Consider the following 23,057-nt stretch of genomic DNA (forward strand, 5'->3'; position numbering starts at 1 on the left):
TGTAGTGCATCTGGTAATGGGTAGGATGTGGCGCTTTCCGTTTCCGGCGCTCTTTGTACCACAAACCTACCGACTACCTGTTGCACCTGACTAGGCTGGAGCAACTCTTTCTTTGGCTCAGGATCCCATTCTGAACTGGGAAGCGGTCTATGCTCTCCTGCATTGCCCCCCTTTTCTCCTTCAGTATTCTCGACCTCTCCCCCTGCTCTATTATACGGGGGTGGCCTGTCTGTCAGTAATCTGTTTATCAGGCTGTCCTCTGTTTCGCTCTCATCATCTTCTTCTAGGGGGCTTTTATTTACTGGCGCCTCTAACACTGGGTACAGTTTATTTATTTCCAAATTATGCACTCTCCATCTTTTAGCATCCGCATCCCACCTGGCATCCTGTACTGCCCTTACCGAGCGTTTCACCCTTTCTTGTCGTCTGTTCATATTCCTTTCATGCGCTGCCCTAAGCCATGCTTCAAGGGCTTCAAACTGGGTTGGTCTAGGCAAGGGTCTCTTTGAGGTCATGACTGATTTCAATCGATGTAACACCTCTAATCTGAACGTCCCGTACTTCGGGAACGTCAGTTCCTCGTTTCCTTCAGTAATCTTACTCCACTCTGATATCCAAAGGATCGTATGCAACCCAACATTTACAGCCATATAACGAGCTGGCGTACCCTCCGGCGGGGCTTCTTCCCCTTCATACGATCCTCGCCTCTCTTTTTTAAACAGCGCTTTCAACCATTTAAAACACTTCATAATTATGCGCACAAAATTCAGCCTCGCTACTCTGTTTACTTCCTGATGACAATCCACCAATCCTGTCGCGGCTTTGCTAGCTTGGCCTATCACAGCGCGGTCTTTCTCCTGTTGGCCAATCACGTCGCGACCCTGTATGACGTGTTCGCTAGCTGGCCTATCACAGCGCGGTCTTTCTCCGGTCAACCAATCACTGCGCGACACCACCTGACGTCTCTTTTCTCCGCTTCGCAGCAGCACCCCTCCTTTCTCAACTCGTCTCCCGGTTATGCATGCGTCCCATTCATACACTGAAAAATGACTACTTCCGACCAAGCGGTCACTTCTCTCGACTGTACGTCCACAGTCTATCTGTAATTGTCAACTCAACTGACGAGATGTCTATCGTCTCTCTGATAGGTTACTTACACACACAGTAACTTCCGACCAGCGTCCGTTACTCACGCACTCACTCTTACGTTCCCCCTATCTCGGTCTCTCGGGTGATCAATGGTACCTCATGACCCCCTTCACACTAGTTGACAATTACTCTGGGTGTCCGATACACCCGAACCACTTAAGCTCTCCTTGAACTTAAGATTTCCACCGGTTGCGCGCGCTCACAACCTGTTCCACAGTCACTCTACAGACATTCAACTCCGCCAGACATTACAACATAGATACAATACAAAAACACCGCAATCTAACACGCATAACCCTTTATACTCACTCTCGACCGATACTGCTGCTTTTTCTGTCTCACGTCATCCGGATCTTCATCTGCGGGCTGTTCTTCCGATCATCGATTTCTAGGGGCCTTGGGGTAAGCTAACCTGGCCTAGGTCACCGTCCTCAAGAAGGCAACCATCCTCTATAGCTACCAACTGAAAGGGCGAGATTTTGATCGATACCTTATATCTATTGATCCAAACCTCGATCTGGTCGACTGAACCTTTATTGCCTGTCTTGGAAGGAAACAGTACCTATCTGCAAGTTAGTTCACCCAATAAAGGACTCTACTCTTAAAGATCACGGACAACTTCTAGGTTTCAAAAGTTTATTGTAAAGATATAATGAGCTGCAAATACAAGCATCTCAGAATGAGATTCACGAGATACACAGGTCCAATTACATACATGTGCTCTCGAAAAGCCCTCAGACGAGCAACAGAAATCACTAACACAAGTTCTAAAAATAGCAAAGCTATCAGCATAGACGCATATCTCTCCTTCATTTAGGTTGGAGGAAAACAAACACAGGTTAGGCGTCCCTACCCTGTTCTAGATGGTATCCCTACTTAACCAAATCCCAACCTAACAAAGGTGTCAGCAATGAATGACCCCCAAGGGAAGTCACCCACTCTAAGTCTCTTGGTGAAAACCTAAAGTTCTCCAGTCATGACCCCTCACTGCCTACCCATCCGCTCTCTAAAGGGTCCTCAGGTCTCTGCTCTAACTCCACCCAGGGGTGCTGTCCCTAATACAAAACAGTCAACAACATTTGAGACGCCCCTTGCGAAACGCCTCTCACGTGGTGCAACTTCAGGCTTTTTTCCATGATGCTTTGTATTGGGCCTCAGACGTTAGAGTTGACCTTGCTTCTCAGTCTCTTCTCCGGCCCGCTGATACCCCTTAAACATTCCAGAACCCTCCTCCATGTCTGGGCCGTCTACTGAACAGGCCTCTATTCATTCACTTATAATTGGATCCCCCCTTTCCTGTTGCAGACAGATATCTGCCGCCAAGAACCCAACTCTCATAGACTTCTAAAAAGCTTGCAACATTTCTCAGCCCAGACATGTACGTGTAAATCAATGCTAAAACATTTCAGGCCTACAATATTTCACATTATGATTATAGCATTCTATTTCTTCATTTAATTAAAGCATGTTAAAACTCTTATTCTATTATTTGGAAAACATTACTCTAAATCATGGCCCATTAATGCAATGACCAAAAACGTTAAACCATCTGTGTCGTGAAAAGAAACACCTTCCCTTTTAGCTCCAGCTCTGGCCCTGAGGCCTACCACGTTCTGCGTTTTACCACAGACCATCTTATATGTTAACAGCTACACGACATAGATTCAAAATAATCACGTCAAATAAAATCATATAATGTCACACATTTCTGTATTAGTTCCACTTCTACTTAAATCTCTATATTAGCTATACATTTAGAATATAATTTCAGATACTATTAGCACTCATGGCATTTCTCTTCATGAATTATGCTCTCTATAGGTAAGTGTGATGTACTCATATATTTATATCAGTTTGCGCTCTCTCACTCCCAGAACCATGAGTATGTGACATTGTTTGACAGTATTTTTTATTACATCTTTGTTACATGGAACTTCCATGTTGTTTGTGAATAAACATATGGGAATTTCGGCCAATATATGCTTTTGTTCATTTTTGTAGGACATCAGCATGTTTCTGTGACTAGTCTGTTGGTGTGCCATGGATTATTGCTGGTTGGAACAAATCTCGGTTTAATTGTTGCACTACCAGTTCCTCGATTGCAGGGTATTCCGAAAGTGACTGGTAAGTGGTATTTCCTCTGCTCGCATGGGGCTTTATTATTTCTGGTTGTAGTATTTCCAGTGTCACAAGAAAACATTCGAATTCAATGCACTTCACATTTTACATAATCGCATACAAACCTTGTACTTCCTGATTTAATAAACCAAGCATCCCTGAAACTGTAGCGTATAAGATTTTTCTTCAGCCTGCTGGCAGTTAAGGGATCCCTGCCTACCCAAATTCGTAATGTTATCTTGTAAATAAACTTTATGGGTTTAAAACAAGGATGAAGTCAGGCTGTTAAATAATATTGTTACTTCAGGATTAGAACTGTGTGCCCATCACAGAGGATAGTGTTTCATATTATGAAGAAAGAATCTATGAGTTAAAAGAAAAAAATATTGAGTGGGCGTTCTAGAATATCTGAGCAGTGGGAGGCAGCTGGGGGAGCTCTTGTACCCATTATCCATATTATAAAGCCTGCTGCCACGGAATTCAGAACCGAACTGAAAGGAAGTACATAACATGAATTTGAAGGGGAGTCCAAAATCATCCACGAATTGGGAGGAAGCCTTGGACTGTCTATGAAGGAGACATGCAAGGCATAGGAGTAGGCCAACATTAGTTCCATAGAGTTGCAGGGCCCAGCTGTCTATTATAAGTCTTGGCGCTTTTACGTTTTGCCTTATGCTGTACTCGTCTCATTATTACCTTGTTCTGACAACATAGCCCTTGACTACTGTTATGAGCAAATTTACCTGTGACGTGGTCATTATTTAACCGGGGTTCCGAATTCCCTGTGGGGCCTGGCCTCTGTGCCCTGTGGATCTAAGGTCCACTGGTAATATAAGGGCTGCCTGTCTCTGACAGTTAGAGGATCAGGGCATAGAGATTTGGAACACAGCCCATTTTTTATTGCCGGAAGATTCATTGAAAAAGTAGGAAAAGACGGGTAAAGGTCGAACCATTAGGTGTTGAGTGAACCTTTTTAGGTGTCACTTTATGTTGGTCTTCAAACCTCCATCGTGCCCAGTGTTGAGCGTGCGTTTATTGGCTGTAGTATTTGTGAGTGTGATGCCTCCTCCACTTTAAATGTCTAATGGTGGCACTCCTTGTCATATTGGTGGACTTCTTTGTTCTAACAGGATAGCCACCCCTAGTGCTGTGTGTGCATCTCTGGTGTATTGTAACCATTTGTGAATTAATGATGCTGGTCCCTAAATAACAGTAGCCATACCTGCATAAGGGTAACCAGCATTTCGCCATATTGGCCATCATTGGCATTATAGTTGCTATTACTTGCATAATGGTGGGCATCCCTGCCTTTATGGCGGGCAACCCTCACACAATATGAACCCATCTAACATCTGGTGGCCAGCAATGACACATGATTGCTATTGATTGCTATTCATGACTTCTGATGGGAATCCATTGGTGCCCTCTAGCATTTTAGGGACATTTGATTGTGAAGCACTGAACAGTGTGTCACAATCTATACCTTTCCTTCAAGACAGTGGTAAATTCTAAATTTGGTTGGCCAAACTCGTCCAATTTAGGGACCAAACTAGTGTATTTACTAAACCTTAAAGCTAGTATTTGGGGACATAAAGATATTTTTTAGCCAATAAGAAACCATTATTGTGGGGGAGGGGGTTTACCTAAATTGATAAGCTGTTGTCAGCACTTACAATCGAGATAGGTCTACATTTAGAACAATCTTGCCAGTCTTCCCCTTGCTTAAGAATGACAGTGGCAAGTGCAAAGGCAAATTCAAAGGTTTCTGGAGAGCTTCGTCCCATAATGTTATTGTTGATCAGGTGCAGAAATATCTTCTCAAAATCCTGATGTAAGTTCTTGTGAAACTCCTTGTAAACTAATCAAGCCCCAGTGATGCCTTAGTTTGGCCTAAGCATATAATGTCTGCTTGCATTCATTGATTGCTCTTTCTACTATTCAGTTTACCATTCTGCTGGTAGGAAGTTTGCCTAGCATTGATTAATTCAACCGAATAGAAGGGCATGTAACCCTCTCAGCATTTGTACTATGAAAAACATAATTGCTGTATGTAGCACTGATGACCTGCCTCTACAAATAAATGCTCTGATTTGTGTCTGGTTTATCTGCATACATTTGCAGATCCAGTGATTCAGGTGCAGCAGTTCTCCTTTTGAAAGATACTATGCTCATCAGCTTTCTTCTCAATAAGGTCTTCAGGTTGGACCAAAATCTCACCATGCATACCCAGGCAAGGAAAACGGCTGGAGTCTGTTATGGGCTCCTGCTCTCCGCCCTGAAAATTCTACCACTGCTCCCTTTCCAATCAAGGAAACTCCTAATCCAGGGCCTCATTCTGTCAAGGTTGGATTATGGCAACGCACTGTATCTTGGCGCACCACGGAAAGTAACAACTAAATTACAGGTAGTGCAGAATGCGGCCGCACGGATCCTCACCAACACCAAGAGCCGCTGTTCGGCCAAACCGGCCATCAGAGCGCTGCACTGGCTACCCGTCGTGGAAAGAGTGCAGTTTAAGGCGCTCTGTCTAACGCACAGATTTCTCAACGGGAAAGCCCCCCCTATTTTCAAAGATCTGGTGACCACATACACCACCTCCAGACCCCTCCGATCCTCGAATGCTCACCTAACTTTGCCATCTAAGATCAAGAGATCACGATCAGGAGGTCGGCGTTTCTCTTATAACGCCTCCAAACTGTGGAATTCCCTCCCCCCGGATCTCCGCACACAGCCCAACCTTCTGGCATTCCCAAAATTTCTGAAAACCTGGCTGTTACCGTAGGCTTCCCCTCTTGACTCCGCCTGTACTTGTTCAGCGCTGGGACGCTTACGGGCAGCCATGCGCTCTAGAAATCTCCTAACATTTAACAGTGCCCCCAATAAGTGTTAATTCCCTGAAAATAGTTGTTGTACTCTGTCTAGATGTGTTCTATGTCTGCTTTTAGATTTTAAAGTTAATTAGGATGAATGTATCACGTCACCATTGCACAAATAGGCCGACGCCCAAGACATATTGTTTGGGGTCAAGGGCAACACGTTTTCATGTGTATTTTGTCCTTGTGACAAGTAGACCCAACCCCCTGTAGCACAAACCCTTTGGCTGCCAGTTTGCAGTGCCACATTACGGATCAGGGAAGGGCACTGTCTGCAGCTAAGGTAATATCTTTGTCCATAAGTTAATGCTGTTCGAACTTGTATTTATGGTTCATTAATTGGAAGCCTTTATTATTAGGGTGAGCACTGTAAGTACATTTTGTAAGCTCTGACTCCACTACTGCGAGTGGTTCCAGTATACAAATGTGTGCACATGTTTTCAAAGTTTAGCAAAATTAGGCTATGTATAATGATCCCAGAATGCTCTCTGATTTGATGCAAATATTTGCGAAAGCTTGAAAGCAAGATTGATGATTCTTTGCTTTCAAAATAAAATGTTCATAAAAAAATTTAAGGAATCAAAAAAACATTTAGCTAAACTACTGCAAAACTTCAGGTACCATTTCTTTGCAGCATCATTTAGTAACATGTGTTGTTGAATGCTAGTATTTCCCCAAAATATTCCTAATGGAAAATCAGGTAACCAGTTTCAGTAACATTATGGGAAACAAAAATAAACCAGCATTGTCAAAGCCAGTAGGTTTGAAATTGGTGGTCAACTTTTTAGTTTTGTCAATGTGTGACTCGTTTTGCCATGTTTTAAAAAAAATCTTATTGGTGTGGGAGCGGCCGGGCCCTCACCATTATAACAAACATTAGCAAAAGCTAAAATTGTTTTTGGTCTCAAAACGAATACATTGCCACAGTAGTTATGGGCACTGAACAAAACTACTTTGTGTGCCGATATGCTCCTTGTGAAAGAGCAGAATGCTTTCTCTCACAGAGAGAACAGGCAAATCAGAGAGAGAGAGACAGAAGTTTAATAAACGCAAAATGTCATAGTCAATGCTAGACCAAATTAGAGGCCCATTTACTAAAGAAAGTGTCAAAAGTGCACCCATGGTATATGACCTTTCATTATGTGCAGCTATACGGGTTTCATGAATTCCCAAGATTTTACAGAAGGAGGACAATAAATAGTACTCCTAGAAAATATTTGTCAACTGCATTTTAGAATGAGCAAATATGCATCTGTAGATTTTGGTAGATTTTTGCAAGTTCACTTTTCCTCCAACTAGTTTTTCCCTACTCTGGAAGAAGGTTTACGTCAGCCATTGTCAAGAGTAAATTTCAAACATTTCTCAGTATGGGAAAAGATTAGAGAAGAGTTGTTGTAACCCCTTAAAACATGCAATTTAGTAGGTTTGCTCAGACTCAAAAGGGCATTCTAACCTCAGAGCTTTTGCTTGCCACTACCTTCAGCCCTAGTATGTAGAGCTGTGTAATGGTGGCAACATAAGGGGATTGCAAGTATTCAAACACTACTATGGTATGAGCCTGCCATAATCAGAGCAGCTATATCAGAGTCCTTATAAAATGAGATTGCTGCCGGACTAAATGGCACCAAAGGGACAAGTGAATTTTGTTACAGGACAAGTAGATTTATGAAGCAACCTGCCCCATGGATAAGTAGATATTTTATTAAATTCCACCCCCCTGCTGTTTAACCCCTTAAGTGCGCCCATCGGCCAACGGCCGTCGCAAGCACTACCTCGGTAGTGCTGCGCACGTCCATTGGCCAATGCGGCCCCGCCCGTGCAATAGAACGCCCGCACCGCGGCAGAATTGCCACCGCTGTAAACGGGTTAAACCTATGAGAGCATGACCTGAGATACAGTTAGCTGGGGCTGGTAATTTCCTTTGCCAGGGATAGATTCCCGGCATTCTGTTTTGATTGCAGTATATAGATTCAGCAGCTGGGTGTGAGTTGAGCCTGAGCTTTAGCATCAGCCCTTTTGAGGTGATAGAAGACTATGTTCTTCTATTTTGTTGCTGCAGCTGCTGGAAAGTTATGCTTAACGTTTACCACTCCATACAAAACACAGATGCTGAAGAAAATTTTAACAAAAACAATCTACTCGAATATAAGCGAAAGCACAATATCTACTGAAGGTGGGAGTTAACTGATTTGTGGAGCCCAGTCATTTATCTTCAAAAGACACCCAATCACCAGAACATTCTCTGGGGGTTGCCCCTCCTCCAACAATCATAGATGTTTAATCTTATTAGGCTATTATAAGGGCCATCATTGGAATTCACCATTTTCAACGATTGACTGCTGTTGCCTTAGAAGCTTACACCTCTACTGTTGACACCAAGATGGTGAAACATGTTCTACTACTATAAAATTCAATTAGTCCATTTAATAAATATTTATTTAGGAGCCATAACCTTGAATTGCTTTTGCACATTGTTAGATGTGTCATCCTTAGGGTGGTCTTTCCCGAGACATTTTGCCTTTTATCTCCTGTATTTGCTGATTCTTTTTGTTGGCTTTGGAACTCTGAGCAGTGCTAACGTTCATGTGCTTCTCCCTTAAACATGTTGACATTGGTGTATACCTGATTGGCATATGTGATTTACTTGTAAGTTGCTCGTAAAGTAGAGTACTATATACCCAGGGCTTGTAAATTAAATGCTACTAGTGGGCCTGCAGCACCGATTGTGCCACCCACACAAGTAGCCTTCCAAACCTGTCTCAGGCCTGCCATTGCAGTACCTGCGTGTGCAGTTTACTGCTACTTCAACTTGCCATTTGAAACTACTTGACAAGTCTCAAACTCCCCTTTTATTACATATAAGTGACCCCTAAGGTAGGCCCTAAGTAACGCTAGGGGAAGGGTGTCATTTAATTAAAAGGTATGACTTGTGTGTATAATCTTAACATGTACTGGTAGTGACAACGCCCCAAATTCGTTTTTTACTACTGTGATGCCTACCCCTCTCATAGGCTAGCATTCGGATGTCCCTAATATGCTTTAAAGCTGTAATTCCTAATCAGACAGCAGTAGCTTCTACATGTTTTATATCTTTGTAATGTTAATGATAAATGCTCCTCACTGGTGAAGGGGGATTTAACATTAGTGTTTCGGAAATTCCACTTTTAGAAAGTGTGCATTTCTCTGCACTTGGTGCTCTGTGTGCCTGACAGACTGTCTCCAATGCATGTCTGGGGTGTATGACAGCTAAACTTTGTGCATTCCTTCTAGATAGCCACACCACATGAACGATAGGTGTGCCTGAGTACCCATCTACATACATCTACATTCTAATTGCCTTGCCTAGGCAGGATGGAAGGGAGGGGCTAACCCGTCACTTGAATAGGCAATGCCCTATCCCCTCATAAAGGACTGATTACCCCTCACATATAGCCTGGCAGACAGGACTGGTTTGGAAGGGATACTTGTGCACTGCAGAGAGCTGCTTTGAAGTTACCCCCACATCAATGGCACTTTTAAATATATGTATCTGACCCCATCAAATTAGATACTACTGGACAGTGTAGCTAAGCTCTGCCAGAAGAACTGATTTGCTGCTTAAAGGACTTAAGTGAAATGCTAATCAGAAAGCCTGCTTTTCTGTTTGTTGACCTTCTGCTCTCTGAAGGAGAACTGGACTCTGCCTTAACCCCAAGTGATCTTTAAGGGCTTGTTGGCTTGCTACTGTTGCTTGAGAGTCAGGGAAATCAAAGTCACTGCTACTGTGACTGATTTTTTGAAAGTGACCCAGATACTATGAATACGGATTTCGATGCATCTCCTGTGTGCGTGTAGCATAACCAGAGCATCAACCCGGTGCAGAAGTAAAATTGTCGGATTGCATCGGATCCAGTGCTTTGCCTCCACAGATAAATGCATCAGACAGTGTATCGCCACTGCTGCAGCTTAGTGAGATCGACGCATCCCCTCGAATGCAAGACAGAATCAGGCGCAGCACTTGTTGCTTCCGACCAGAAAAGGTACTTTGCTTATCAGGGCCTGCATGGGTCCTAAAGTCAGTCGGCAAAAAATGTGACTTTGCCCCAGTCCAGCGTGACCTTAAGTAACCATTTATCTGAAAGAGACACGTTAGTGATAGATTCCTTACCTTAGAATTACCCCAGGCGTCAGACTGGATCCGTAAAGTTTTTGTCAGCAGTACCCCTGTGCGTCTTGAAGGTGGCGTTGTGTGGCTTCGCACCCATCCTAGGCATCATGATTGCCAGGACGACGTTGTGGCAGCTTCTTAGACGCCCCCTCGCGCGATTACATCAGTTCTTTCTTTTTCCGCGCCAGCAAGCACGGATCCGGAGAGAGCGGTACCCCTAGTCAATTTTTTACTACGTTTTTGGGACTTTTTGTCTCCGTTCTATTGAGTCTCTGACTCCTGGTGTATAGGGATACCCAGTTTCAAGTCTTGCGTGGCTTGTCCCCTCGCAATGTCGGTGACAGACCCGCACCGCAAGTGTCTCTACTTCCTGAGGTGCTGTGAACGCGGGAGCCGCAGGGAACGCCAACGTGCACGCTCACGGCGTCATGCTCCTGCCCTCCCGCGTCTCTTCCAAGGCGCGCTCCCCTCCAGGCCGACTTTCGGTGGGCGGAGAGCAGTATGTTCGCTATCTCGATAAGAACTATCGAGGATCATTTTATGATAAAGATGGGCGTGCGATCCGCGGGCATGGCGCTTGCAGTACCTCCGGATTCCGAAAGATTGTGCTCGGCCGTTTACGCCTTCTCACACAAAGAGTTACTAAGGTTCCTGAGGTGCGACCACGAACCAGCGTCATGCCCCGACTGCTGGGCCAAGGCTCCAAAAACTTTGCGGGAGCGGACCCAAAAGTGGCTTGAGGCCCGGGAGTCGGCTCCACATCGTTCAATGTCCCAGTTCAGTGGGAGGTCGAGGGACCAGTCGTGGAGCCGCCACCATTGTTTGATGAAGTCTTCGCACTAGGGGTCAGGTAAGACAAAGTACAAGAATTCGAAGAGGCGACGTCGCTCTTCACCTTCCCTTAGCCTATCGCACGACATGGCTGAGGGTGAGGGTGGCGCCACCTCTGCGGCTCCAACAGAGCCTACGCAGTTGCCGACGGCCTACCCAACTTTCCCGGGTCTGTCGGCAACTCCAGCCCAGCTGCAGGAATTTCTGTCAGCTATGGCCTACCTCTTTGGCCTGTCGGGCCCCGCCAGCATGCCTTAGGGCCCGCGGGTCTGACTGGGGGTACTCGCACTACTTCGTCGGCAGCTCTGGTCCGACGGCGGCGGCTCTGGCCTCAGCGCCGTGAGACCCCCCATGGATCCATGCATGGATCTCAGCCGATGTCGATTGGCCTTGTACGACCTCCATCGACGTCTACGGCCCCACCGCCACCATCAGCTGGCTCCCCGGCCGAAATCGCCCTCGGCTTCCACCCCGACATGGAGACAGTGCCGGAACGGTGTCGATCGACGCAGATTCCGACGACAATGGGGAATTTCTATCCCTTTCTCCATCCTCCTCCTTCTTTTCCGCCTGCCCAATAGGTTACGGAGGATGGGGATGCCTCTCGCAGCCCAATGTGAGTTAGACCCGGACTGGGAAGAGGATTTGCAGGACGCAAGTGAACTGGATTTTTCTCCAGAACCTGGCACACTGTCTCCTTCTACCGTGGCCTCGGAGGAGGGTGGTACATATTCAGTGGTGTTGGGCAGGGCGGCCGAGGCTATCCACCTTGAGCTCCCTACTGTGGCCGTCAGGACTAACCTGCTGACAGAAGTGCTGCGGCCGGCTGCTTCCGCTGCTGAGCGGCTGTTGTCCTTCAATGACACACTTATGGACGTTCTTTTGGGCACCTGGTCCAGGCCCAACACAGGGGCTCCTGTGGACAGGAACGTGGCCCGACGCCATCGCCTGGCACCGGGCGACCCCATCCTCGTCTCCCAACACCCTACCCATGAGAGCTTGGTTGTCCAAGCTTCTGCTTCCCCGAGCGCATTCCCTTCCGCACCTGGGGACAGGGAATCCAAGAAACTGGAGCAGTTTGGGATGAAGATTTACTCTTCTACCAGTTCAGGGTTGCGGTCTGTGAACACCGCATGCCTCTTGGGCCGTTATTCTTATTCTGTGTGGGATACGGTGGCACAGGTGCTGCCTCAGTGTCCGGAGGAGGCCAGGATGGTACTCTCCCAGGCTATTGCTTAGGGGAGAGATGCAGCCAAGTTGACGATTTGTTGTGGTCTTGACACCGCCGACTCGCTGGGCAGAGCAATTTCCAAGACAGTGGCGTTACGCCATCATGCCTGGCTGAGGACAACTGGCTTTTCAGGGGATGTCCAGAACACTCTGATGGACATGCCTTTTGATGGCACTCACTTTTTTGGGGACAAGGCAGATACTGAACTATTATTAGAGCGGTGCTCCTTTTACTTGCGCCGCAGCCAGGTGAGGCGGAGCATTTTTCTCCTACCAAATAGGTAAGCGGGATGTTCAACTCAAAAAGAGTTATTTGGTGTACATTTGTTTGACACGATGGGTGTTATGAATATTATCTGACACCAAGTATTGGCTATGCTCGACACTTTATTTGTTTAATGCCAATATCTGTTTATTTGTTTTTGGTTTTCTCTCTATGTATCTGACTCAACTGCTCTCCTACTTTGGACAAACACCAGCAGTTAGGAGAATGATCACACCTAGGATACCAAGGTGATATCTTTTACCACCATATTTGTTGTTCACCATTTTTTAAGCAGTAGCGACCTCCGGTCCTGATGAAAGCAGCGGACACCCACTTGGGTCCATAAGACTGCAGAAACATGTTGACCTATTGTTACATATAGTAGCTATTTGTTGAAACTACTATAGCATTGCACAGATTGGGCTCTTTCACAGTCATATCACAGTGAGGATATAACACATAGCCTCCTAATTTTTAAACAGAACGTCTCTGCGATCCCATCAAAACTGCTATTATTTAGTAAGCCTTGTTAAGTTTGAGAAATAATTAACGGTACTTGGATGTTGTGGACGCTGCCGCTGACACAACTTTTGCATGTTGCTGGGATGTGCTTTGTGGCACTATATTCAGAGAGTAAATCAAAATTACTCCGTTAGAGCAACAAGCCTACTAAAAAAAAAAAAGCAGGCATATGTATGTTTTTACTATACATAGATTAGTGGTAGGAAAAGACAAAAAAATTAGTTTACAGCTGCTCTACCTCCTACCCTGTTCAACTGTAACTCATGCCTTCAATTTATTAACCTCGCAAATACAGCCAGTTACAGAAACTTTGAACACCTCAGTTCTGCCTCTTTTTCTGTATGGCGTGTTTTTTAACCACTTTCTACAGTTTTCATAAATTATGATTGTCTGTAGCTACGTTCACCTTTGTAGCTAATTTCCTTAAAGTTGTTACGCACACTTGCTTATATCAAGAAATTACTCCAGAACCTTGGTAATCTTGCTTCCTACAAAAAACATTTTGTAGTGATCATTACAATTTTCCCTGTCTCTCCACTGAGGTAACTCTGGTTAACTCAGGGCCATAAATAATATTATTGTATCCATTGCTGGAATGAATGGCGAGACCTCTGCAGCACTGAATGTTTGCTCCTTAAAAGAGCAAGCAGATGAATTAGTTAATCCAATATTGTTGCTGTCAAAAACAATTTGTAAGTCAAGACTTCTTTGTGTGCCAGTTAACGATCCTTCAAGTAATGACAGAACAGCCGATTACATACGGCTTAGTGATCCAAAACACTTTACCAAAGCCTGACATGATGTTCTAAGGAATTTATTTGCTTGCAATGTTTATAACGCTCTTGCTTTTAAGGGTTGACCTGCAAGACTATTTTTCTTTTATGATTGCACAATAACCATACGTCGAAATACTTAATAAGTAGTATAATACACCATCGCAGGCATTTCGTATAAAATATAACATGAAAACAATGTGGCAATAAGTGCACTATCAATGTAGGTCTCTTTATTTAGTTAATGTAACTTTTTATATAGTGCTCCATGGCCTCTTTTGCCCCTTCAAGGTGCAAGCAGAGTCGATTGTAAGTCTTAGAACTGCCTGATGAGATTAGAGTAGTCCATAGCGACTGGTGTAAGGGCAGAGTGGGGGGGGGGGGGGGGGGGGTGACGATCAGGGAGCGGACGACAAGAAAAGAAAAAAAAAGAACTTACCTGCTGCATCACCGCTCTTCTGCTAATTTCTGGCCAATCTGCGGCCAATCCAGATGCTGGCAGCAGGAGAGCAGCGTCATGTTGGCCTGAACACCCTGGATTTGCGCTCCCAGAGACTGGGAGCCTGTGACTGCTGTCTTCACCCCGGCAATGCTGCTCAGGTTGGAGACATCTCAGTGCGCATGCCGTTTGGCCGTCCTAAGTTGGCCGGCTAAATCCACATGCACACTGACAACAGTGCCCACGACCATTTGGTGACTGCCTCGTGATGGCCCCACCCCCAAGACTCAGCCCTCAGAACTTGAAAGATAAAGCAATAAACCTGTTTCATTTTGTACGTTTTGAGGCTGCTGGCAGGGTGGAGGGGGCGATGCTCCTCAGCCACCGCTGAGAGTATTCAAGGGGCCAGTCAAAAGGGAGAAACATCTATACAGTATTCATCCTTGTCTGCCAACGTTACTTCTTTTTTGAGTACAATACTTTTGTTTAAAGAGATTTTTGGGGTCATATCAGGAACATGTGCTGTTACACAGTGCACAGCTGAGAGCATGTTTGTATGAGATTGCACTGTCTATAGTGGTGGTGCACTCATTCAACTTGGGATTTCTCTGAGTCAGACTATGGCCTACAGACAGCACATCTTGGACATTGTGAAGAGTGGTTGCCTCTCCCTTATTGAGTTGTGCTGTCTGCATCTCATGGACTCACTTGGAGAAATGTAAATACAAGTTCATGATAAAGGCCTCAGCCGTAATGTTTGCCACGTAATCAAACTTTTCCTAACTTCACACATAGATTTTCTTTATTTCATATTTTATCCTTTGTGTTTTATGTAGACGTTAACTGTGAACAAGTCTCTTTTCTGCTTGTTGTTTTGTACTGATTGGAGTGGAATTTTGATTGCAAAGAGGTAAGTGGTCTGGCCTGGCTCAGCTTCGTATGGGCAGAATCGATTTTCACTTGATTCTAATCCACTCTGGTTGATGGGAATATGGCATACTTTCAGAGAGATGAAGTGAGTGTCTGCTCTGCAAGGATGCCTGGACTCATAAAACAATCCAAGCTGAATCTCCTCAAAGGCAATATGTGGCACCAATAAACAATACAGAACAGCTACCTAAAATGTAGTGTCTTCTGTAGCCCTTGACCATGAAAATTAAATCTGCTACACGAGAGCTGCAGTAAAATTACTTCTTTATTCTTCAGCACTCACTCACTCACACAATGCACACTTTCTCAAACTTAACATTTACCACACCCAAACACCCCCCCCACATATCAGGTGTTTCCTCTCCAGAAGCTACCCAGAATCACAAGAGTCCTAGAGTGCATACCATCAACATGCATTCCCCCCTTTGTTATACTTAAAATAGCGAACATCACAGAAATCAAATTTCTTCAATCAGTCGGCGAGGTGTCTGCACTTGACCGGACTGGGTGATCCAAGATGATTAAGGTCCATCCTCATCAGACAACAGAAACATAGGCTCAGGTTCTTGAGCTGGACCTGCTGCCAGAGCAGCTTCACGCTTGGTGTCAGGACTCGACAAGTGTCGCGGTAGGTGTCTGAAATGTGACGTGTCCCAAATGATGGATTGTCCAGGACTATGTGCTGTTATCATATGTACCTTGCAAGCTGCAGCCTGCAACCTATCAGCTGCAAAAGGAGAGTCTGTTTTCAGTCGTCTTTTCTACTAAACAGTACTCCGTGTTGTTTGTCAAATGCTGTTTCCTTGGCAAAGCAAAGCTGATCTGCATACACCTTCATTTTCTTTTTCTGAATTGCATCGGTCAAACCTTGTCGTGATTCACTGACCTCTCCGGGGTCCATTGAGATAGTTATGTTCTGATAGCTCTCCCAGATAGCAAGGTGGCTGGGCTCTCACCAATTGTGGAGTGAGGGGTTGATTTTTAGCCCTACCGGGCTTTGCTGAGATTGATTCTCTCCATGGATGCTTGTTGAATGACCTTTCTGAGGGTGCCTCTTGGACTTGGCCCTTTTTGCAGGGTTATCCCCAAATGTTTGCCTTCTTCCTCCTATCTTTCCTGTCCTCTGTTTGTTGGCTTTAGGAATCTGGACACTTTACCACTGCTAATCATTTCTAAAGTGCATGTATTCTCTGTTTTTAATATGAAATACTTGGTTTACACCTGTTTGCATGTTTATTTGCAAGGCCCTTGTACTGTTGTAGCCCATTTACCCAGGGTCTGTACATTAAATACTACTAGTGTGCCTGCAGCGCTGCTTGCGCCACCCACAGAAGTAGCCTTTCAAACCGGTCTCATTCCTGTTACTGCAGGGCCTGTGCAAACAGTTTACTGCCCCATTGACTTGCCATTTAAAATTACTGCCAAGCCTCAAACTCCCATCTTACTACATACATGTCACCCCAAATGTAGGCCCTAGGTGGTATTCCGTCAAATTAAAGATTTGGAAATATCGAATGACACTAATCTCGAGTTTGAAATATCGTGACACAGAAATATCGCCAGCAAGAATATTGTGGTGAAGTATATCGACTTTAAGGTGAGAAATATCTTTTGTGACAATATAGAAGTCATTAATATAATTTTGTAAAATCCAGTTGTTTAAAATATCGATTTTTTATTAGTGTTATGTATTTTAGTATATATTTTAAATGTATGTAATGTATTTTTTTGTAAAAGTATTGTTTGTTTTTAATATATGTTAAATTTTTAGTAGTTATTTATTTTATTTTAATAACATTTTGTGTGTTTTAGTTCTGTTGTGAGTTGTGGGTTTAAAGGGGAATAGGGTGGGAAGTAATTTAGTTATAATAAATTCATGGATTTTTTTTATATTAATTTTCATTTAATTGATTTTTTCTAATGTTAATTGTGTTTTTAATTTTTTTGGGGTACATTTTAGGTGCAGGTTGTAGGGCAAAGTGTGAGAAGTCATTTATTTTTAATTAGTTAATTAATAATTAATTGACAATTACATATGGAAATTGTGTAATTAATTTTAGGTGCGGGTTGTGGGGTTTATAGGGGTAAATGGTGGGAAGTCATTTATTTTTTATTTAATAATTAGTTAATATTAAATAATTGACAATTAAATATGACAGTTGTGTAATTACATTTAGTTGCAGGTAGTTGGGTTTTTAGGGGTAAAGTGTGGGAAGTAATTTATTTGTAATTAATTAATAACTTGATAATCTAAATTAATTAATTGAAAATAAATTAGTGTAATTGTTCGATTATTGATTTTTGTGGGTGAGTTTTGGGTTTATAGGTGTGACAAGTGGAGAGTAAATGAATTTTACTTACTCAATAATTAGTTGTTCAATATTATTGCTTATTTGATGTAATTTTTGTTTAATTTAAATGTGTAATTATGTTTTTTACTGTTAAATGTAGGTGTGGGTTGTGGGTAGTTAATGACATTTTATGTTTTTTAATTTGATTTATAATTAATATTCGTTTAATTGATAATTAAAATAGACTACATTTATGTAATAAATAATGTTTTTGGTAATAAATAATTTCTAAATCAAAATATTTGTTTGAAAATTATTTACTTATTTTATTTAATAAAATATTTGTAGCCATTTGTGATATGTATTTAACATTGTTTTTTTTAATAAACATATTTGTATTTTAATATTTAACATATTTATCTATACACATTTTTGAATATTTTTATTTTGTTGATGATAAAAAAAAATTGTGAACTGACAGGAGTAAGAGTAGTAAATTTGACCCCTCTGCAATCCAACACTTTTCCTACTGTTGCACTCACTGGAGTTGGAATAGTAAATTTGTATCCCTCCGCTATTCAACACTTTCCCTACTGTTGCACTCATTGGAGTGGGCCTACTAATTCCTACCCCTTCACTATCCAACACTTTCCCGACTGTTACTCTTACTGGAGTGGGAATAGTAAATTGTACCCCTCCGCTATCCAACACTTTCCATACTGTTGCACTCATTGGAGTGGGAATAGTAATTTTTACCCCTCTGCTATCCAACACTTTCCCTACTGTTGCACTGACTGGAGTAGGAAATTTAGTTTAAAGATTTCCAAACAGTTTAATGTTTTAATTTATAATAGATTGTTTTCTGAATAGATTTTATGTTATTGGTACATATACATACATTGGTATATATACATATATATATATATATATATATGTTACATTTTTATATAATTCTTAAATTATAAAATACATAGAAATTATTAGATCAAGACATTTTCCAAAGTAAATATATATATATTTTATATATATATATGTGAGTTATGTGAGTTTAACTATTTCAAATCAAGTTTATTTGTTAAAATGTATATTCAATCAATTTTTTTTTTATTTTTACATTTAATTTTATCAATACTTTTTCTCTCAATATTTTTGTACTTACCATTATAAATATAGGATATCGATATTTTTTACATCTATATTTATAACTCAATATTGTGGTATGGTGATATTTTTGTTGTCGATATTCTGGAGTGGGCTGTGAAATAAACACCAGTTTTTTTAACCGGTTTGCTGGCCTGGACGTCGTTCTTGAAAGAAAGGGTGAACGATTGTGGTGGAATTCGTAGGGAGTGGCGCTCCCGTCCTGGCCCGCCGCTGCAAGCGGCCATTGACGCTTCGCGCAGACAAGAAGTTGGATATATATATATATATATATATATATATATATATATATGTTAAATTTTTATATAATTCTTAAATTATAAAATACATAAAAATTATTAGATCAAGACATTTTCCAAAGTAAATATATATATATTTGATATATATGTGAGTTATGTGAGTTTAACTATTTCAAATCAAGTTTATTTGTTAAAATGTATATTAAATCTAATTTGTTTTTATTTTTACATTTAATTTTATCAATACTTTTTCTCTCAATATTTTTGTACTTACTATTATAAATATAGGATATCGATATTTTTTACATCTGTATTTATAACTCAATATTGTGGTATGGTGATATTTTTGTTGTCGATATTCTGTCAGTAAACCCGCCTAGGTAGCCCAGTGGGCAGGATACTGTGTAGGCGAAAAGTAGGACATGCATATTTACTGTATGGCATGTCCTGGTAGTGGCAAACAGCCTATTTGGTTTCTCACTGCTGTAAGGCCTACTCCTCTCATGAGCCAGTATTGGGAACTCCCTAACAGATACCTAAGAGGTAGTTCCTGATCTGAAAGAAGTAGGGTTGCCATGTTTGGTATAGCAGTGCTAAATACTGCTTATTGATGTAGGTGGATTTTTCATTACTATTGTAGAAATGCCACTTTTTAGAAATTGGGCATTTCTTTGTGCTTATTGCTCTAAATGCTTTGCAGCTTGAATCCACTTATAGGGCAGAGTGACTACTACACGTTGTGCATACTTTTCAGACAGCCTTCACACTGAGAGGGTTGAGTGTAACAGGGTTGCATCTGCATTCATCTACATACTGAATAGTCTTCCTGGACTGGGAGAGATGGTGCGGGGTGAACTTACATTTGTATAGGCTGTGTCCTGCCCTTAAACAAAGGGCTCATATACACCCTACTGTATGTCTGGGTCATAGCTGGGTAGAAAGGAGTTATTGTGTACTTCTAAGGTTATTTTGAAGTTACCTCCACATCAAAGACATTTTGAGTATAAGTACAGGGACTCTGACCCCATGATTTTAGACTCTGCATGGACTTGTAACCAGATGCTGCTGGTTCTACAGACTGCACATTGTAAGAAGGAACTGTTATGCTGCCAGGAACAACCACCATTGGACTGACTTGCTTGTTGTGCTGATCTGTGGCCTGTTGATCTACAAAAAGGACTGCCACTTTGCTTCAAGGACCCTGATGTGCTGGCCTGCTGCTTGTTCCCTGCTATCGTGCTCCCCAGTTGTTCTCAAGGGACTGGGTGGTGTGCCCTGCCCTGTTTAGCTTCAAATTCTACTTCCAGAATTTGGAGAGTTGTGCTGGAGTGGCCATTAATCCTCTTGCCAGCACATGGGTAGTGCTTTATACTTTCCCTGCATACAGCTCATGTTGGGCACTGCACTTGGCTTTTCATGTGATGAACGCTGTTCCAGGTCTTGCAAGTATTCAACGCTCTGGGCAAGACAAGGTCTCTGTGATCAGAATGAGGAGGAGGGTCCCAGATGCTGCGAGGACTACCCTGTGCAAGGAGAATTGCGTTGCTACAGTCCACTGACACTTGTACATTCCCCAGCAGGGCATGTTTGGGCCTGGAGAGGCTATGTGCTGCAGCTTCCCTGCCCGTGGCGGGGCTCTTCATCATTTTCTGTGCTTTGTGAGATGGCAGCAGACTGTGCTGAAGCACCTCTGGCTGGGAAAGCGGTGGCAAAACTGAGCAAGCAGGCACTCGATAAAATCTTGTGTAGAACGTGAATGGTAGCTCGCGTCAATGTCTCTTTGTGTTTCATTGTCACTGTGAATGATCCTTGGCTTTGTAGTGACTCAGTCCTGATGGAGTCCGGTGAGACACAGGGGATAGGCTGTTACATTTTTCCACTGACATGATATTTATAGATGCACCACTATCTGTTATTAAAGTTATGAGGTGATCATTAACTTTCAATGTGTTTTTGGCAGAGGGTCCAAATGAAATTTGTCATGTTATTTGATAAGCTGTCTTTGAGCTATGATTTGATTTACAGGCACCTAACTCCACATGTGCACACCATTCTTTGGTAGATATAATTAGTGCACACCCTTCCTCTTCACTGATACTCGACAATGAAGTCGTAGAGCGTTTAGATGATGAGCTTTACAGCAATCTATCTTGCCTGGTTTCTACTTGTCGTAGCTGATATTGCTTTTTGGTTTTGTGCGCATGGCGAGAGGGCTTCTGAAACATTCTCGCGTACATCTTTTCTTTCCATCATGATGCACTTGATTTTTCATTGGCTTGGCACACAATTATGAAGTGATTCTTTTTTCCACAACCTTTGCAGACCTGTCCGATGGCTGGACATTAACCTACATGCGGAAGCCACATCCTACATTGTCAGCATAGCTTTGATTTCTTCAATGACGTTGACTTAAGTGCATCTTGCTTTTGCTTGGGCCTGTTTTTCACAACCAAGGTAGATTCATTTTGGGCTGTTCCTGCTTCCATGTCAGCAGCTTGTTGGTCTTATCATTCTTCTGCTCTTGCATTTTCTCTAAGCTGTGTGTTTCTCTCAACATGCGCAAACTAAAGGAACCTGAAAAGCAGCCATCAGTGAGTCTGAGGTGCATGGCTTCTTTGTCAGTGAAACCACAGAACTTTCTAATGTTAATGAGGGTATCAAGTCTTTCAACAAATTTGTCCATTGCTTCACAAACTTGATGCTGTGCTTTGTTGAAAATATACTTTTCATACGCTTCTTTTACCTTCTGCAATGATTTTGCATCAGTCTGTGGAACTTTCTTTAGCACTACTTTTACTGCAAGGTTTTTCAAGTATTTGATGATCTCCTTTTCATCTTCCTCCAGTGGATCTATGAAGTCACTGAATGTTTCGATCCACGCAGCCCACCTAGAACCAATATTCTTAGAAGTGTTGAAGGGCAGTGGCTTCAAGAACATGGTTGCATTGTATTGCGCGCTCCCTTTTTCTGCCATTGAAAGCACGTGCTGTTCAAACAGCTTTGCTGTACCCACTGGCCTCTGCGAATTACACTTGTGCTTGAACGTGGGTTACCACGCCTAATCTGAGGTTGTAGAATGCTTCACTTATCGTTGAGGTTGAGTGAAATCTTTGTTTCTCGTACCTGATTATTGATGCAATTACCTTTCTGATTCATTTGAATAATTGCTCCATCTTCGGGGCGTAGCACAGTGTTTCCGTTCACCGTTTCACCGGTGGTTTTAGCTGGCGTATTGAATCTGTGGGGCCTTCACTTTCTTCTTTGCCTGTGTACGGGCTGGAACAGGGATTTGACGCCATATGTACCAGTTGAAGACTCCTTTGCATCAATCAATTTGAGGCACAAATAGAAATAATATAGAAATTTGTAAAACGCACAGCTACCTCCGGTGGGGGCTGTTGGGAAGATTAATCAAGTTATTGCCCAGAGTCACAAGGTACTGGGCTAACCTGCCGCCGGCGAACGAACCGTGAGAACCTGTGTTCCGGAGTCAGCCGCCGTATCCGCTGCACCACACCTCTTCCCAAAACGGCTTGCATGAGCAATATGTCATATTATTGAAAACACTCAGGGGGAGCAGCTTTGTTTCTTTTGTGGCACATATCCCTTATTTGTTGCCAGATGTAGTGTCTTCTCCAGCCCTGGAGCGTACGCATGAAATGCGCCACATGGGAACTGCAGTCAAATGCTTCTTTATTTCATACATACACTCACCCACTGTGCATTATATCATACTCATCTTTCACCACACCCTAACACCTCCCCATATATCATGTGATTCTCCTACAGACTCCACCCAAAACCATGAGGGTGCTAGAGCGCATAGCTTCAGTATGTTACACTAATGTTCCACCACCAAAGTGCCGTAAGATTGTTATTTGAATGTTCTCAAATGACCCCTTTGCTAGGGAAGGAGAAGCTGGAAAGTGTCTTTGTCAGTCCTGCAAAGATCTTTGATTTAACCCGAAGGAGATGTGGTGTGGTCAAGTCAGCACATAGGAGTTGAATGAAAGTCATGATTTTATATCTTGGCTCTCCAAAGATTTCCTGTTCTATTCATTGAACTGATGTGCCAAGCTCTACTTTGAG

At 42.8% G+C, this 23,057-nt stretch overlaps 1 protein-coding gene across 7 annotated transcripts in view; it reads left to right on the forward strand.

Moving 5' to 3' along the window:
* ARHGEF10 (Rho guanine nucleotide exchange factor 10) overlaps window positions 1-23,057 on the forward strand; it is a 1,140,991-nt gene that overhangs the window by 1,064,721 nt on the left and 53,213 nt on the right. For all 7 annotated transcript variants that reach the window (XM_078647916.1, XM_078647912.1, XM_078647917.1 and 4 more), the window contains one exon: window positions 3,151-3,273. In XM_078647916.1, the coding sequence (XP_078504042.1) occupies window positions 3,151-3,273 (123 nt within the window). The remainder of the gene's footprint in view (window positions 1-3,150; window positions 3,274-23,057) is intronic.

The sequence above is a fragment of the Lissotriton helveticus genome, chromosome 6, assembly GCF_964261635.1.
Source record: "Lissotriton helveticus chromosome 6, aLisHel1.1, whole genome shotgun sequence".
In the NCBI taxonomy this organism is placed as follows: Eukaryota; Metazoa; Chordata; class Amphibia; order Caudata; family Salamandridae; genus Lissotriton; species Lissotriton helveticus.